This window comes from Eleginops maclovinus, chromosome 3 (genome assembly GCF_036324505.1).
Source record: "Eleginops maclovinus isolate JMC-PN-2008 ecotype Puerto Natales chromosome 3, JC_Emac_rtc_rv5, whole genome shotgun sequence".
Taxonomy (NCBI): domain Eukaryota; kingdom Metazoa; phylum Chordata; class Actinopteri; order Perciformes; family Eleginopidae; genus Eleginops; species Eleginops maclovinus.
The window spans coordinates 3956331-3975691 of NC_086351.1; the positions used below are offsets into that span (position 1 = coordinate 3956331).

The 19361-nt window shown below is 40.9% G+C and overlaps 2 protein-coding genes across 4 annotated transcripts; one reads left to right on the forward strand and one right to left on the reverse strand.

Annotated features, from left to right (window-relative positions):
• Nucleotides 1-759: 759 nt before the first annotated feature.
• Nucleotides 760-5180, reverse strand: rabac1 (Rab acceptor 1 (prenylated)). Of its 2 annotated transcripts, none has more exons than XM_063878400.1 (6): nt 4954-5180; nt 3766-3900; nt 3212-3424; nt 2895-2992; nt 2101-2202; nt 760-1748 (listed from the first exon to the last, which is right to left on the reverse strand). In XM_063878400.1, exons 2-6 carry the CDS (start codon nt 3885-3887, stop codon nt 1660-1662), a joined length of 624 nt encoding a protein of 207 aa, XP_063734470.1. In that variant the 5' UTR covers nt 3888-3900; nt 4954-5180; the 3' UTR covers nt 760-1659. The 2 variants fall into 2 exon arrangements, with proteins under 2 accessions (XP_063734470.1, XP_063734471.1); XM_063878401.1 differs by having other exon boundaries at nt 3766-3897; nt 4954-5032.
• A 465-nt stretch (nt 5181-5645) lies between these two features.
• On the forward strand, nt 5646-18289 carry dedd1 (death effector domain-containing 1). Of its 2 annotated transcripts, none has more exons than XM_063878351.1 (6): nt 5646-5743; nt 6077-6273; nt 7387-7893; nt 8040-8126; nt 8441-8593; nt 16548-18289. In XM_063878351.1, the coding sequence occupies exons 2-6, from the start codon at nt 6237-6239 to the stop codon at nt 16961-16963; spliced, it is 1200 nt and encodes a 399-aa protein (XP_063734421.1). In that variant the 5' UTR covers nt 5646-5743; nt 6077-6236; the 3' UTR covers nt 16964-18289. The 2 variants fall into 2 exon arrangements, with proteins under 2 accessions (XP_063734421.1, XP_063734422.1); XM_063878352.1 differs by having other exon boundaries at nt 7621-7893.
• Nucleotides 18290-19361: the final 1072 nt, after the last annotated feature.

A 19361-nucleotide genomic window follows, 5' to 3' on the forward strand; every position in this document is an offset into this window, starting at 1 on the left:
CATCTATTTTAAATGAACCTCAAATTGCCCACCTTGTACACAAGTAAATATACACAACACACACCTCCATAATGTGAGAGAGGATGATATGATGTGTGTGAGAGGTCACTTTGCCACATCCTGTCAGCATTAATGTCCGTGTGAGTGAGAAGAAGCAAAAACTTTCTGGCACCGCTCTGTCCAATGACAAGTGCAGTGTCTCCTGCTAACACATGCACACACACACACACACACACACACTTTCTGTCACTCTCCCTGACAACTCTCAGCCTCTCTCTAATTTCCCCTGTGTCTCTGCAGTGAGCTCACTGCAATGCGACTCCCCCCCCTCTCTCGCCACCCTCCGTATAATAGAATATCGATCGCCTTTGCCGCAGTGTGTAAGCGAGTGTGTCTGTGGACGAGTGTGTGTCTGACTGGGGCTCGCCAAGGTCATTGCCATGGCAACCTGAGCACGGGGTCCTCGTGCTGTGCTGTCACAGAGCACAGGTCACGGGGGTCACGTGGGAAGGGGGGACAGAAGGGGGACCACAGGGGGGATGAGAGGGGGACTGTGGGCGCTGCAGTGTGTGGTGTGCTGGAGATAGAGAAGAGGAGCAGAATGGGTTGAAAGTGTGTGTTCAGACCCGAGCAGAATAATAAGAAATGTACGGACGAAGAGCTGAAGTCACTGAGTTTACCACTTCTGTGATGGACGCACAAACAGGAGCAGACTGAGCGAATACAACAAATGAAAACAACAAGAACCAGATCTGAAGCTATCTTTACATTAAGAGTTTATTGCAGTTCTGAAAATGCAATTTAAATACAAAAAACACCCATTTTTACATAGAAATGTAAACAAATGAATAACAGATTTTTAAAAAGAAATCTTCCAGGTAAGGATCCTGACCTAACTGCTGAAATCTGCAGTCACAAAGACACCGTATCATCCTCCGAGGAAAAACAGCATTATTATGTACTGACCTTTAAAGACGCTTCTTCAGATTGTTTAGTACCCTATCTGAGATTTGTTTTGTTCCCCCTGAATAAATCATAACTTTGTATATGATCATCATAAAACACTTATTTTTAAAGCTTTACATTGCACATTTCCTTTGGGAAATTAAGATATTTTTAGAATGGAAACATTGCATTTAGTCTGTGCATTATCATTGCAATAAGAAGCAGCAAACGTGTCGGATATAGAAGATATTTCTGAAGATATTTACGGCACAAGAGATTCTTTCTTTTAATTAATGCCATATTGTTATTATTTGTATGCGAATTATTTTTGGAAAACTGTAAATCATTACTTCTTCTACTTGAATTGAAATGAAAAGATATGTGACTGAGATCTTATGGGGAGCGAGGTGGTATTTGACACAAACCACAGGCATCCGAGGTATAACATATGTAGAGAAAGGCATATAATCTGTATGATGATGTGCCTAAATACAACTAATTACAATGTGTGCATTTGGCAAGTTATGTCTCTGAATGAGTTTGCATAAATAGCAATACAGTTTGTAACATCAACTACTTTATAGGCAAGACAAGGTGCGTTCTAACAGGGAATACACAGCTAAGGATCAGACGTAGGAGCAGTTCTTCCTCAACCCGTGATTACATGGTCAGAGCGATGGTGGACCGGCTCCTGCTGCGGGCTCGGCCTCATCCTCACACCGGCTCCATCAGGAGCTCCTCCATGTCGGATCCCTCCAGCTGACGGAACGCAGCGTGAGAGCCGATCACAAACAGCGTCGCTCCTGAGAGGAGACGTGACAAATGAAGGTAATTAACGTTCAGTATTTTACTCCACAGTGCAGAATTTACCTTTGCATTATTCTATTTTAGATGTAGCTAGTTTACTTACCCATTGCACTCATTTATGTCTTTTATCTTTTATGTCCTAAGTATGTTGAATTTGTGCATTTTTAGAGCCTGGGACGAGACATTATATATTGTGAATATAGTCTTTTATTTTCTTATTGAATTGAACAGTTTAATATGAGTGGTCGCTGGAACAATATTACACAAACCTCTGAGCTCTAATAACTATTCCTGCATGCCCAAAAAAAAACAATGAATGAAGAGAACAGCTAGTGTCATTTATCTTACCCAGAACCCAAAACACTGCGGCTCCAGCTCCAGCCAACCAGAACACTGGCAGAGAAACGGCTCCAGCCAGACCCATCTGGTGAGGCACATTCAGCTCTTTGCCTGGTGAAGAAATACAGATTTAACAAACAGCAAAATCCTGCCTTTACTAACAGACATCTCTTTGGTAGTTCAGATGATCTTATAGCCAAAGACGTGCATTTAATCTAGTACTAAATACATGTACTTATTCACCTGCCTGTTTAAAATAGTGCTGATGAATAAGGGGCACTTCAAGTCCCTTTTAAAATATATTAAAAACAGGTTTTGGTCAACGCATTTGTTCTAAAATATAGACTGAAATTATTTAAGAAAAAAAGACCTGTTTTTATGCATTTGACCTCTATTCCTTTTGAATATTAACTGGATGGAGGGCTCACCATTTGTAATGTGCGTCTGTTATTTTGGTTGATATTTTTGTAGCAATGCTTACGCTGCCCTTTCGATCAGGTCACACTTAACCATAATTTTAATGTCCCTTTACCTAGTTCAGTAAAAAATGTATATGAATATTTATAGGATATACAGTATATAGGAAAACAAGTGGGACTTGAAACATTGCTTAAAAAAAGAAATACAGCATAAATTCAAGAGTATACTTCCATTTGATTTAATCTGATAAGGCTTTACTTGTTTTAGCAAACACTCACACACTGAGGTTCATGTTAGAATATTCCTCCAATGAGCTTCAGGATTGTAATAATTCAGCATATTAGGCAGCTGCAACTCAAACCACACCGGACAGCTTTACTCACCGAGGATAACCAGTTTGGACTCCAGAGACTTGAGGTGAATGATGTAGAAGGCACCGACGAACACAGCCAAGGCAATCAGAAGCATGGGAGAGCTGATGCTGAGGAGAAGGAACAGAAACATAGAAAAACAGTTGGTGTTACATTTTTAACATTTCATTTTAATCCCACGCATATTGTTTTGTTTCTCTTTTCTTATCTACCCTTTTCTTATCACCAAATTCTTGTGTGTATTGGATACAGTATGAGTGAGAAAGAGCTGAGTAAACAATCCCACAGACAAATCAACACTAATGGGTTTTTTTCCCCATTGGCCTTACATGCAGTAGAGGATGAGACCCAGGAAGATGAAGGTGTAGTTGCTGTTGAAAGTTTCCACGTTCTTCACCACCCTCTGACACAACTCTCCAAAGTTGCGTGGTTTCGAAAACTTGCGTTGATCCACGAAGCTGGCCCAGGGGCGAATGGACATCCGACGCTTATCGATCCACTCTTTAGCCATACTGATCGAGAAGCCTTTAGGGAGCCAGAGCCTATAGAATTGGACAAAGATATTAAGAACTGATCACATAGTGAGGTATGATACGACATAAAGAAAAGATACATATTTATTTTAGGATCGTCAGCTTTTTAAAAACTTAGAACCCTGTATCTCAATTGTTACGATTAAGAAATGTATAACCAGAGACTAGTTTCAGGCTGTCAGTACCCATAGTAAACAATAGTAGCAGATACTCATATTTCCATCAGGTTACAGGGAAGAAATTTGAGAAACATATCATCAGCAGCCCTTGTGATAATAACATCATCATTATAATTGTGTGAAAAACTTAGCGCATATTTGACTCTAAAATGAAAATGTATAGGCCCTTACTTTGCCAGGATTCCAGCTCCACCTGTCCCAGTTGGATGAGCGTCCTCAGAACCGAACATATCTCCAGCCTTGCTGTCCATGTCTACAAGGCAGTTCTCCCCCGACGGAGCTCCAGATGGCATGTATAGATGTCTGCTGCAAAGCAATAGTAATGCAAAAACAGATACATAAATATCATTTGTATTTGCACAATTTTTGTATCTAAAATGTCATTTGTTGTTAGTGTTAGAGAGGCCTAAAGCTAATATTTTATCAGGCACCAACCAAGTAATCACCTGGGTATCAACAAATTATGATCCTGTCTCTATTTACACAGAAACGATTCTAAAGCATTATTTGTTTATTGAACGACTGGTATCGTTACAAGCGCCACTGCTGACACACTTGAATAATCAGATAACTAGTCAAGTCAAATTCACATTCATGTACATTCACCTGAGCAGAGTTTAATGTGTGTCATTTCTATTCATACTGTTTCTACACGTTTTATTCTTACTTTATTTTTCTTTGTATTATTATTAATATCCCTTTGTTTACTCGAATGTGTACTACCTGTGTTTCTCTCTTATTCTGTCCCTGCTATGACACCTGCATTTCCCTACGGTGATCGATATGCGGTTATAGATAACAATGAGTTAAAATGTGTATTGCTAGAGGGATCAATCATGATTTTTTTTATGAACTTGCAATTTAAAAAGTCTTGAAAGAGAGTATCACATTATTTCACAGGAAATGTAAAACGTGTGTGTTTATTTATAAAGTAAGTAGTAATTAATGCGTTACTACTTCGTTTACAACAGCAGTGAGAAGTCTACAATTCACACTAATGCAGAATACTTATGGAGCTAGCTTAGGTTAGCTACAGAGCAGTATTTGGGTAATGGAACATTTAGTAAACGGGGCTTGGTCACAGCCACATCACTGGAAAAACAGGATACTGAGGAAACCTGTGGCATCCAACCATAAAGTATTAATTTATGAGGAAACTTGGACAGCAGAACGATCGATGTGTAGCAAAACGACTTTTATGGTAGTTGAAAATATTTTAACAGCTAGCTTCTCTGCTAACGTTCATCTTAACTACGGATAATAACAGCGACCATGTACACTGCAGAGGTAGGGTGTTTTACACAAATAGAAATAAGTGTTTGATTTCTCTAAAATCACGATATAAAAGTATATACTTACATCTGAACTTTTGTGACAGGAATGCCTCAGAGCTTTTGTTGCTGTTCTGGTTCACGGATGTGATGTGGATGTTATTTCACTTCCGGTTGTGTGGGCGCTAAACACCGCCATCTAGTGTCCGCACCTGGGAGGTACTACCACACATAAAAAACGCTCCATGCAGCTTCACGTTGTTCAGTTATATTTTTGAGTGTTTCTTACAGCCAGCAGCTATGTAAACAAGGCATTGGACAAATGTAAATGAACTTAACAGTAAATATAGACATTTTAAAACGTAAGATATATACCAATAGAGCATCTAACATTACATACATCTGTTTGCATTGTGTGTCACTTGCACTATTTTGTTTCACTTTTGTTCTTGGAAATATGAAAGGTTAGGTTAGAAAATGTGCATTTATGAATGTTAAACATAGCATTAAAACATCTGATGAGATTGAGCACATTTTCCATTAGATGTTCAAAATCATGGATGGTATTTTCCTACAAAACCTACAAATATCTTGCCTTTTCTTAGCAACTCAGCTGTGGCGATTTAGATAAAACAGCAGCATACTCGGGGTCAGCTGTGGTTTTTCAGTTGTGTCATTTCCATTGGTCGCTCTCTGAGAAAGTCTGACTCCAGATTAGTTGCCAACGATGAACACGTGACTTGGACGGAATCAGGCAGGCGGTGCGCTAGCTGTGATTGGTCAGTTTCTCTACGTTATTGTGCCACTGTCAATACTGGAAGTTGCTGAGGAAGCATTCAGACCATCCGACGCGTATGTGCAGGAACGTGAGAATTCAGGTACATTAAGCGTTAAAACACCACTTTAATAATGAATTTAACCATTTTATACACGTTTGTATGTACGTTAACAAAGATGTCACCGTCTTTATTTAGGTCCTTGTGTAGCTAACGTTAGCTGGTTACGGTCCTAGCTAGAAAGTAATATCCTTTACTGTGCTTTATCACACATTCATCAAGTATTTCTTCGCACAGTGAACAGGATATGTGTTATATGTGTCGTATCACATCATTGTTAGCACTATGCACCTTTGAATTTGAGGATGGTTATTTAGCTAATCCGCTGTTTGGAAGTACATTTTGTTTACGCTTGTTATGTTTCCTCCCTCATAGAAACGTGATGACGTAACATGTGGACGCCGTTATTTGCGTACAGTCTGTGGTTATTTGCTGCAACGTTTGCTGTTGAGTACTTAAAGGTCTCTGGCTGTCAAAGATACTCGGTGAAAATACGCCAACAAACCACATTCACACTGACAGAGCTCTACATTGCATGCTACAAGACAACGTCGAGCTGACATCGAAGACAGGTAAGGACTGCTGAGCTTCGCTGAAAGGTACTTTTCAAAACGGTGTACATGAGGGAACGTGCGTGATGCTGAAATGTAATCATAACAAAGGCGGTTGATTAAAAGTACTCAGATCTTGTACTTAAGTAAAAGTAGAAGTACCAGAGTGTAGGAATTCTCTGTTAAAAGTAAAAGTCCTGCAATCAAAATGCAACTCAAGTAAAAGTACACAAGTAATAGCTTCAGTATATACTCAAAGTACCAAAAGTAAAAGTACTCATTATGCAAATTGACATCATTTCTTATAATACATATTGTATGTTTTGATTATAATTATTGATCATTAAATTATCAAAGCTGGTGAAGGTGCAGCTAGTTTGAAGGACTTTGTATACTGCATTTTAGTATACAAAGTCTAAGTAAGTAACTACTACTAAGTAACTAAAGCTCAGTAAAGTACAAGTCCCTCAAGCCTCTTCTTAAGTACAGTACAATACTTGAGTAAATCTACTTAGTGGTTAAATAATGTTTTGCTAAGACGTTTTTTCTTTCTCGATGCAGCACATTTACTTGAATTGAGTATTTTTACAGTGTGGTATTAGTACTTTTACTCAAGTAAAGAATCTGAATACTTGTTCCACCTCTGCTTACAGGTTTTGGTTCTCATTTGTTGGGACATGCAATTTTTTCTACATTTATATCTCAAACTACTCACTGTTCGGCAAATCATATAGATGTACACACACTGAAACGAAGGGTCAAGTGTAATGCAGGCCTAGTGTCTACAGGAAAAAGCAAGTACAATTTAGTGGACAGTACAGTTTAGTGGACAGTACAGCATAACTTTATTTGTTTGATTTAGTTGTATTTATATCATCAATCATATAAAAAAGACTTGAATCACAAAATAGTTTGATCAAGGATATAAAAGATGCTTTGTAACAGATATTGCTACTAGCTCATTTCCATATTTCGGCCCTAGCTTTGTCATCCAGATAACCTGTTTTCACATCTAAAAACAGTTTGTCAAAGGAGTGCTCACCTTTGACCTTTTTTTCTCACTTTAAAGTTAAATAGTTAATGTTTTACACATCTAATGTCCTGCTGGTGTGTTTTCTTTATATCCTGTATAAGTGGGAAGGTGGAGAAGGGCTAAAGGCAGACCCATGGCTGCAGTGCATCATCCGCGGTTCCCACACAGGGACTCACTCTACTGGGATGAAACAGACTGCCAAAACTACTATGGGATGTTGTCACTCCATGAGGTCTTTGAAGTAGTTGGTTGTCAGTTAACAGAAACTGACATTGAGGTGTTGTCCTTCCTCCTGAATGAAGCCTGTCCTGCACCTCACCCCCTTGACCCAACAGGTTGGACAGTTAAGCCCTGTGAGGACGATCCTAATGACTTAGGCGTTCCTCCGAGTCCTGAGCTGCTAAAGGCCTGGATGCGTTTGAAGCCTGAGGGCTCCCAGGGTCCCTTAGTGGCCTCATGCGCGCCTAAGAGTGGGCTTGAGCTGTTGTTAGAGCTGGAGAAGCGAGGTTACCTCAGCGACGGGACTCTGGAGCCACTACTGCAACTACTGAGAGTCCTCACTCGTCACGACCTGCTGCCGCTCGTGTCACACAAGTGTAGACCGACAGGTGAGGGTAAATCACAGTCATTTTAAAATGATGATGAGGGTTTGGGGGCCTCTCTCTACAATGGCCTGCTAGAACATGTCAGCTATAGCATTCCTGTGCTAATAGTCGCAGGCTGATGAGTACTAATCAATGTTTTTGTTTTGTAGTAACTCCAGAAAGAATAGGACCAATGCCTCGCAGCAAAAAGCCGACAGAAATACTTCATCCATATTATGCACAGCGCTTGAGAACTGGTAAGTGTACTGTTAGTTCTAAGTACAGGCTTCAGTGTTTCCACTAACCTGGGAATCAGTCAAGGTACTGTCCAGTACCAGTGTTTATCATTCCTTTCACAGCATTTAAAATGTTTACGATGCACTTAAAGCCGGTACCTGTTTTAAGTCATGAGGCCCCGGCATCCTGTCAGACAGGGATATTTAGTCTGGTCCATTATTTCTGTCATGCTAGGAATTATTCTTGCATAATTGGAACGGCAAATTCCCAAACATGTCCAAGCTGACATGTTATTGTTCAAATTCCGCAAACCAATAACATGCACATTTCACAGGTGTTGTCCCCCCTGTGACTGGGCCATCTGTTAGTGGGAGGAGGAAGAAGAGGGGAAATAGCTGGAGCCGCAGGCCAACGAGATCAAGCAGAACCGGCCCACCTCTGCCTCCTCCACCACCACCACCACCACCAGCACATAAAGACTCCTGCAGTAAGTCCCATACCTGCATTCTTGACCTGTCTCTCTGTTAGCTTTTTTCATCTTCTGCTTTCCTTTCTTCATCCTGCCATGTCCTCTCCTCCATCACTTCCCTGTCTTTTCCTTATTATTTTCACACTATTAACACCACATTATCTATTTTGTCTCCCTGACTCTGATGTTGTCTGTCTATGCTGATCATCAGCTTGAGTTAATGAGTCAGATTGTTTTGATCACTGACTGACACGCTCAAAAAGCTTAAGGCACACAAATCATGCAGGTCTGGTTTTCAATGCCTTGTGAAACAACTGCATACCAAATACATTTTTCAACTGGGTTTGATTCTCTCTCTTTGGTGGAGAAGAAGTGAGTAACATGTTACTAACAAACGTAAGAAGAACTGGACTAATTACTTTAATCCAGTTGATCCTAGAGCAAATACCATGAAGCAAAGCACCAGTCACACAAACACAAGTATACAAAGGAGGGAGTTTACCTCCTAAATGTCAACATACTATGACACAATTTGAAGCCTCCTTTAACCAGAGATACACAACCCTGCCTTAAAGAGATCCGTTGCTAAGCCGGCTTAATGGTTTTACACTGAACAAAAAAAAGGCAGCATTAACATAGCCTCAGAGTGTGATTGTAAGCTAGCACGGCGACATCACAGGATGAGTTCAACACAACAGAATCAGCTTAACTCATCCTGACAGCATTAGAACAAAAAGCTTAATCTTGAAGCACTTCATTTTGGTTATATCACCTGCTTATAAAATCTATCTCTGCTACCAGAGGACACAGCGTGGTCAACACAGTACAATGTTTCCTGAGTAAGCACTTGCGTAAAAGCTGCTCGTTGGCAAGGGTGCAATGATTTTTTTCCGTATGGCACTAGAAGGTCTGTAACTTCTTCGCTGTCTGTGGAGGGAATTCTGGCTTCACATCGCAAAAGCATTTTAAAGACGTTGTCTGATTGACAACAATTGGTTACGCTGTTGGATACAGAAAAAACAGACCGCTTCAGCATTATCGTTTTCTCTTGTTTTATTATTTATAGGCATGTGTTGGAATTCAACAAACACTGGACTGGCTGCCATACATGTAGAGATTAAGATCTAAGAAAAATGTGGTCTCTATTTTTACTTCCCTTTATTTTATCCTTTTTTCATGCTCCTACTTTGTTCAGACTTACAGTTTTTCCTTAACCGTCGCAACTAAACATGCAACATCAGGGGGATTGTGTCACTGTATCCACTTCTCCATCTTCACCTTCTTTTCTGCTCATTTCACCTTTTTTCTCTAACCTATTGGACAATGTTCAGATGCTGCTATTCATATGAGTGCAGTCTAGTAGGTCGTCTCCTGTCCTTTTGTCCACTCTGTACTGAAAGTTGTCCAGTCACCGCTAATCGCTGCCCTTGTTCTGCATTAATGTCCAGCTTGATACAAAGTTGTCGCAACATTTAAATATCCAACATCAGATAAATTCCTGAAAGATGTTTTATGCATTTGTTGGAAACAGTCTAACTACTGTAAACCATTAGCAATGTCCTGTGCCACGATCTAACTGTCGCCTGTCTTTGAATCAATCATTGCTACTTTCTCTGAGCTCAGTGAGATAACACTAACAACAATTGCCCTTTTGTGTGACGTTTGCTAAGTCTTTCATGCCGACCGTTTCTATTGAACCTCCATCATTGCCTGTTGCTCAGAAATACAACAATGGACTGATGATTCTGGCTTTATTTTTTTGATTTAAAAAGAATAATCATCTAACCCCCTTAAGCCCCGCTTAGCTGTTCAGGATGTGCCTGTGACTATAAACATATCGCTGTCTTCACTCCACATTTGATTCCACCAGGTTGACTCAGGATTGTGACTCAGATCGAGTAACCTAACAGACAGTGGATCATGGATACAGAGGGGGAGACTGAGGAACAAAACAAAAAAGTCTGTCACTCCACTAAGTCCATACTTACCGCAGTGTGCGTGATCATCTCAGTCATGCGCTCTATCACAAGTCTGGGCCGATGCCTAAGGTAAAAGAGGCTCTCCCCCTTGCTACAGCAGGGGTTGGTGCTGCCACTTTGCTCTTTATTCGCTGCCTGTGTATCATAATGTAGCTGCCCCTTACCCTGTCCCCCTCAGGAAACATAATTTGCTCCTCAAGAAATCATCCTGTATTGTTCTCTAGTGATGTGCACTGTGGATGATTCCTTATCTATTTCTGACGAGGGTTGTTGGTGTCAGTGTTTCACAGAACTCCTCAGCAGTAAGCCTCAATCAGCTCATTTCTCCACTTGAGTCACAACCACTATAATGACGATTAGTGTCGAGTAAGATATTCCTTTGTGGATAATAACCCCGGTCAACTTGACACGTATTCACAAACATGGCCAACCAACCTCTAGGTCTTTGTAGAGCTGTCACTATAAATGTACCTATAAAAAGTGGTGACCCATTCATTCATTTTTTCAAGGACAAAATATTTTTGAAGTTGATAAAAGCCCATAAAAAATTGGTCAGCCTTTGTTACCTAGAAAGTAATTGAGACCGTAGATAAAAACACTTGTATATGTAAGGCATCAATATGACAAAAAGACCCAAAAGGTAGGTTTACAACATGTGTATTTTGTTGTATACTATAAAAATAAATGTGTGCGTCAAGAAAGTTGGCTGCCTAATATTGCTCATAATTAGAAGCAATCTTTACTGACACGGTGAAGGGACTCCGACGGCTCAAACTAACCAATTAAGTACTAATTGTTTGTGGCATTATTATTCTAAAATTTCAATATTGCATCTTTTTAATAACTGTAAAATATCTACATACTCAAACTGCAGTGTATGCTATCTGCCCACATCAGAGGGTGGAGTAGTGACCGTATGCCAAGCAACGATGACGCAGTGTGTTTGTTATGCTAAGGTGGCGATTAAAGGTGGAGTCTTTTCTAAGTTCTTTGTTCCACCCGTACGGAGCCAGGGGGGTGTATGAACAACAGATTATTCTGTAGCGCTCACAAAGAATGGAAAGCAAGCGCATCGTTAGGAGATATTTACAATGAACGGTGCTGGCATCTAGCAAACTGTGCAAAGATTGGATTAAATGTGCTGACGCCAGCTTTAGAGATTTGGTTGTTAGTTAAGGGCAACTAATAAATATACTTAAATTACCGTATTTTCCAGACTACAAGGCGCACCTGAATACTAGCCGCACAAGCTAAAATTAGGGGAAAATCCTGTTTTGTTCAAACATTAGCCGCACCGGACTATAAGCCGCAGGGTTCAAAGCTTGTGCAAAAAGTAGCGGCTTATAGTCCGGAAATTACGGTACGTTGGACATGTTTGTGAAGGTGTGAGTTTTTGCCACATTGCGGAAGCTTCTTTGGGCCATCCTTTCCTCTCACACTATCCTCATTACAAGTGGTTTTTAAACATCTGCCTTGATATTCACTCAACTCAATTCCTCCTGGCTAACTGAAAGCTCCTGTAAGCCAGCTCTGGAGTCTCAAGCCAAAAAGAGAAAAATGCTCATTTTGCACAGATCCTCGTCCTTTCAAAAGGGTCCTGGTCCTGAATTCAGAGAATCTAAAAATGGACAGCTGTTTGGAAAAATGCCCAACCTTTTACTCAAGCAGTTCTGAGGAAAATAAGCCAACAGTGCTCTGCTGAAGGAAGCTCCTGCTGTATCTTATCTCTGTGCCCCGTGTGAGCCCTGGGAGTGCGTTTGTCAAGAGGGAGCAGAGATAGATTCAGTCCAACGCTGGCCCCCAGCTTTTAAACAGACCTCCAATTCTTGTCATGACTCATCTCTCAGATCATTTTCAGTCAAGTGTCTCAATTACATGCTGACAATGACAACTGCCTGTTACAGATGCCCGTAAGGTGTTTGTTACCTGAGCTCAGTCCTAGGTCTGTGCTATCTAAATGGGGTGCTTGTGAAGGCCTTACTTGGTTTAATGGACTCGTCTGATTTAATGTTGTGGTTGGAGCTTAAATAATGGGTTGGTGAAGGTGAGGGTAAGGGGATTGGTCAAGGTAAGAGTAGTCCCAAGCATCCCACTTAGACACTAGTGTATATTCTATTGTAGAGCTACAGTAAAGATGAGCTGATTAACTTGTCAGTACCAACTTTTGCCCTGACTCAGACCTCATTACAACTAAGAGAAGTGAGTGCTGTGCCATGCCTGCTTGATGTTGAAAAAAACAACCCAGTCGACAGATGTCCAACCCACTTGTGCTTGTCTCTTTTCTCTTTCTCTCCTTTCTCTGTGTTCGCAGTTCTAAACAGACCAACCTGTGTGTCAGGAAAACAGTATCCTTACACACTATCAGAAGGAGAGAACGAACTCTAAATGCTCAAACCACGCTCAAAATGGTACAGAGAGTGATTTTGGTCTATGGGGAAAAGAGAGAGTTCTGTCTGCCGTCTCTCAATACTCCCCTAACTCTCCACTCTCTTGGTCAGTCATTCAGCAGAAAAGCGGATCGATAAAGAGTTGAAGCTCTCCGTGCCAAGTGACTCCTCGTAAATGGGTACTTAAACTTTTTCTTTTTTTTTTTTTAGTGGGTTGGGGATGAGATGAAGGAAGCCGAACGGGCTCGGTGTTTAAAGAGAGAAAATGAAAGCTGTGCCTCCTAATGTCCTGTCTAAGTGGATGTCTCTGTGTCTGATGAAGCGTGAAGTGCTCTGTAACCCTAACAAAATGACTATCATGGTGTTCCTGTGGTTTTAAATGGCCTTCTCCTCAGTGCCACTATCTCTACCTCCATCCTGCTCCGTATGAAATGGGAAGGCAGAAATGGAGGCCATCTATAAATACAGTAATTGCATGAAGGGCGGTTGTTTATCATAGCCACAGCCCTCACAGTGTAATGATCCAAAAAGGTCGAACTGTTAACGGTGCTTTGGCTTAATATTTCACTCATCCGTACTGAACACTGTATAAGAGCTAAAGGTGAGGTTACATGCAGACAGACTGATGCCCTATTGGAGACTTTGTGATCAATCAAAAATACACAAATGGTAAAACAGATCTGCATTTGTCAATAGGCCTGCAAGATGTTTTCAACCCCCACCTTGTTTTGCAACATTGAATAACAGTGCACTTTGTCAAAGGGAAAACAAATCTGCACAAATTCGTAAGTTATAGAGCTTTTTCACAGCAGACTGTTTGAGTTGACATAATAGAGAAAGCACAAGTGAAATGTATAAGCCACCTGAAAGAATTCTCCATACTGTGTTGTTTTGGTCCAGTATTTGTGCATTAATTACACGTTTGCACTTGGAACATTAAGAGGCTCGAAGAATGCGCCAAGTAAACAATTGAATCATAAACACATTGGTTGTAGAAGCTAAATGCTTCTTGAATCAAAGTCCCAGATCTTTCCAGTGAGCCAAAATATACAACCGCAGGGCCTCCCCCTCAGTGAAACGCAGCTGTCATTAATAGCTTTAAACACACCTGTGTTTTCCTTCTATTACAAGTCAAAATGTCTGCCGTGATGAGGTCTATTGTATGTCTTTGTCAGAGTGAAACTGCAGTAGGTTTTGCTCCAGGATTACGCTATTTTTGCTGCATCTAATGTAGAAGTACAGGGCCTGCTGCACACTTCATATATTGGATAGTGTGTCGGTGCGTAGTGATTGGCTTGAATAATTTTAGCGTGGTCAGAGCATAAAAGCACTTTTTGAGAGATGACTTGTTTTTGTTTTTTTTAATACTGACTCCAAATCTGTCTGAGGATAATTCCCATCCCCGTTCTTTCAGAGTTTTCCTCCCGGTGGCGGACGTCACTGTTTGTTGCACCAAAAGTATTAGCATTAAAACACAGTATGTCCTAAGCCCAGTTTTCTGTGATTGCTCCGACTGTATTAAAGGGTACCATTGCTTTAAAATGTATTCATAGCCTTCCTCATGTTTGTTTTCATGATGCGACTTTTTGCCAAAGTCAGAAGTCTACTGTTAATCAATGTTGTAAAACAATAAGCCATGAAGACTTTACGCACTTTACGTTCTCTGACGACAGTCCTGATCTATGGTATGACAGAAGAATGTATCACACTATCATCTGTATGTATTGGTAAGATTTTAATATCAGTTATTTAAGACACTGTTATAAAAAAAAAGGTTTAATACTTTGTCAAATCACAATCAAACATTCCTGTAAAATGTCAGTGTTTCATATTCCTGTACCATAATGCCTTTATGAAAAGAATCCTTTTTGCCTTCTCTGTATTAGCGAGCTAAAGTGTAACTTGAATGATTTCCATTTGCAAGTCTTATCCCCAACCGTGCATATTCTTAACATTTCCTGAACCTTATCGATTAAGCGTCTCCTTTTATCCACTCCTCTGTTTTCATAGTCATCTAATTACGGCCTCATGTAGCATGAATGCAAATGCCAGTGTTTGATTATCGCTCTCCTACAAATGTTAAGACATGCAGAATCAATGCCTTAATTCAACATTTGCATTTCTAATGTTGACATTTTCCAAACTTTCTCCCTCTGGAGCCCTTTGCCATTCCCCACAGCTCCAAACAAAATATGAACGGAGAGGTTAACGTGACTCGAGTTGATACATTCACTGTGGAGTCCTACCTACCGTAAAGTTTACCAGGTACAGATAAGATAAGACTTCAAGCTGGGTCCTTGGTGCTCTCTTGTAATGATTCTGTACCTTAACTGAGACTCCAGTAATCCTCTTCCTATCAGAGTCATACGTTTTAGGTTTTAAGGCCTATTTCTTTTTATTTTGAGTGCTGTCTTCAAGTGTTTTGTTTCCATTTCTCCTTTTTTGACGTCTGCCAGAGCTGCACAGAGGTTTTGCAAACCTAGAATGACTTCAAAACAGCTTGTAAAAATGTTTCAAGTGAAATCGATGTCATTGGTAGTAGATACTGTTTACCTCTACCAGGGGTTATGAGTAGGAGGGATGGATTTTTGTTGCAGCAAAAGTCTTCAGCCGCTGGTTTCCACTCGAAGCCCTGGAATAATGACATGGGGGACGATCTCAGCGGTGTTCTTACTCAGTACAGTATGTATCCTCTGATCTTTCTCGCTGCGCTGTTGCATGACCACCAATCCTGTAACTCCGGACCTCCAGCAGCTATCTGTTCTCGGCATCAATCATGTTGATCAGAAAGAATCTGCCGTTTTTAAACTCCAGGCTGGAACAGAAAGCCTCTCCTGGGCTTCACACTGCTAAGTTGCTTTCCTTACTTCCACCACAGTATTTGCTGAAGTTAATTTCCATATCCTCATTACACAAACAACAGCCCTGAGTTATTTAGACCATGCAGGACACTGAAAATTCTGATTCAATTTCCATTCATCGCCGGCAGTCACCTAGCTAACAGCTGACATTATTCTTAAAATGTTGGAATTGCCTCGGAAGAAAAAAGACGACACTAATGGTTCAGTTGCAGAGTATTTCTCTCGATGCTCCAAAAGGTCACAAGGTTGCAGCTGCACATAATGCATAAAATGCACACAGTCTGGTCGATCTAGCCACAGGGCCTCTCATAATTACCAGTTTGCCTTGCTCTCCTGCACCATTATATCTGCACTTCTGTCAAAGGAATTATCCTCTCAGTATTTCAGTGAACACTTTCTAGTCCAGTCAGTAGTCAGTCCACAATCACCTCCTGGAATTCTGGTGCTCTTTAAACCCCGTATTTATCTTTGAATCCCTGCTCTGTGTAATGTGACAATTTAAACGTATTTTAACATTTGTGTCTTGTCCCTGTTTTTCTTCCCTTTTTGTTTTGATTTCATTTCCCTCTCTGTCTGTTTCTGGACGTGGGCCTCTCGTCTTCACCGTTGTCCACTTTCTCTGTCACTTTCCCTGTTCACTATCTTTACCATTCCCTCATCATTCATTTTCTTCCTTCTACTCTTCCCCCACTCTTTCCCTCCTCTCTTCCACCTTTGGCTTCCTCCTCCCACCTTCTGTTATCAGATATCCGCCTGCATGTCCGGGCCGAGTACCTGGAGCACGAGTCGGCTCTCCGGGAGGGAGTCTCGTCAGACAAACAGCAGCCCCTGGAGCGGCAGTTTGAGTTGTTCAGCAAAGCCAACACTCTGCTCCGGTCCAGAGACCTCGGGACCGTCATCTGCAACATCAAGTTCACAGATCTTGACAAACTGGAGCAGTTCTGGGCGGACTACCTCAGCGGAGTTCTGCTGGAGACCATGAAGGGAGTGTTCATCACCGACAACCTGAGGAGGGCTGCAGGCAGGGAGGGCGTCCGCCTGATGCTCAGTGTGGACCAGGACGACTATGAGGAAGGCCGAATGCTGCTGACAGACAGCATAATGCTGTCATCTAGTAAGGGTGGGGGGAACAGAGACTTGCTGAGCTTTATAGGCTTATAAGAGAGTAGGATATTGACTTTAAATAACATTATCATTTTTGTTGCAATCCCTGTAATAACCACTAGATGGCAGCTCTTACCATTGGTTGTTTGTGATCATAATCAGCCTTACATTTTCAGAACAGTTATTTTGTTTAAAAAAAACATTACCTCTATTTGTGAAAGAGATCTGAATAATAATGTGCTTTCATGAACAGGTGCCACTTTGTAGGACACCAGGATTAGACAGGATATGACTTCTTAGACACCGAGAAAGCAAGTGTGCCAAAATAAGTGGTAATAAAAAAGGTTACCACAATTTATGTGCAACAAGTGATAGAAAATATCACAAATAACTACATATTGTTTAGGGTTGAGATTACATACACACACATTTACATACACACAAACACTCCTGAAAGAAGAAAGGCAGTTGTTTTAGAGCATGTTGTACTCGTAGAGTAGTGATGATTTTGAGTAGCACTTCTTTATTTTACACTAATATAAAGGACAAAGAAACATGCCAAGTTAAGTTTCTGATCTTTAAAAAAATGCCAGAGAGTTGAGCAAAGACGAAAAAAGTGGCCCTCGCTCGGTAAAGATTGACCTTTGTGTCCAACTTTGGAGAGTGGAGCCCACGCATACACACCTAGATAACCAACGGGGACTCTCAGCCCTGTGTGCAATGATAACTCGACTTGTGATTGCCGTGGTCAGTGGATACGGCAGTTGCCAGTAGATGACAGCAGTGATTAGGGCTAGGCCTCAGTAGACCATGGAAGATTCATCATCCAAAGCTTGTCAACAGACACCCAGATAATGCAATGGTGGCTTGTGCCCGTGCTTCCAGCTAGGCCTCGGCAAGTGCCTCTCTCAGCAAGTAAAGCACAGGACAGCGCGTCGGTCAATAGAAGTGATGTTGGGGAGATCAAAATCAAAAGTGCACATCCCAGCTCCACTCAGCCCTGCGATGTAGGCCCAGTAGAGTGGCTCACGGACAGCTGTCGACTCGCCCTGCTGGAACTAATGCCTGGACTTCACTCATAGAACACGATCAATAAGCCCCCCCTCCGTACCGCCACGACTTAAGCAGGCAGACTCGCTACTGTCTGAAGCGCAGGCCAGCCGGGCAGAGGGAGGGACAATGGACATATTTCTGTTTGCTTAAGTGTCGTTTGGATACTGAATTTGTATGTTTAATTATAGACTGTATATTCATAAAAAAAGAAGAAAATTCAGGGAAACATGTTAAAGAACAATTTCTTTTGGAATGCCAATTCTTTCTGTTGATGTTTGTCTAAATATGAAATATTATTTCTGGTGAATAATAAAAGTTTAAAGGCCTAAAGCTTTTTTTGCACTCTCTAATCTTTGCTGTCAATGTCATGCAAGCGAAGCACATTTGGAAAAGCATCACTCCCGTCAATCCAGCACCAATGTTGTCAGTAAAATTTGGGAAATAACATTTTATGGAGTAGCTGTTAAAGACCTAAAGCACTTGTTAAAACACTCGTAACCAAACAGGCACCTGTGACTGTTTCTACAATCATATATTATTTAAAAAAGTCCCATGCAACACAGTTAATTCAAGTCCTTTTGAAATATTCTGCCTGTAGAAAGATATACAAATCTAGCTGAAACCCCCTAAAGCACAATTTCTGATTTCTTGTCTAATGGTTTTGTTTTAGTTGTCTGTTCTGTCTCCTCACTTTTCTCAGTTTGTCGTTTCTCCCGGCCCTGCGTACCTGTATTAGTGGAGCGTGCCCTCTTCCTGCCCCCGGATGGTCTGAAGAGGTCCATCGAATGCAGGTCACCGTGGATCAGATCCTTAATTATTTTCTCCTTGCTGTAAGCTGTCAGCATGAGGAAACCCAAGAACGGTGTGTGCTTCCAACATCTTATTAAACTACCCACCATTGTGCTACGTTTTCCTCCAGTTGCTTGTAGGCCCAGCTATTGCAGTGTAGTAGTTGTAATCTATGTGATGTGAGACACTTTATTTATTGCTGGTGAAATTAGCCTTTTTCTTTTGACTAAGATAAAATGCAGTCACTTCAAATGCACACTTACAATTCCTGCTAACAATGTATAAAATATGTTCAGCTAAGATTAGGCTGATCTTTAAGAAAGCGTTATCATCTCTCTCCGTGATAAATTAGATGGGACCTAAAAATATAATTCTCTTGTGAACATTTAAAACGCTAGATATATTTTGGACATTTGGCCTCCATTTTTATCCACAAAATAAAAGCGAAACAGCCGATACAAGAAACGATCTTTACAAAAACTCAGATGAGTGACACCTAGAGTAAAATCTATTTCATGGCTTCCTCTGAGCTATTAAATGGATCTTAAGCTGCTTCTCATTATGTTTTCCAAAGCCTTGCTCCAGATTACATTGCCAACATCCGTACAGCCGA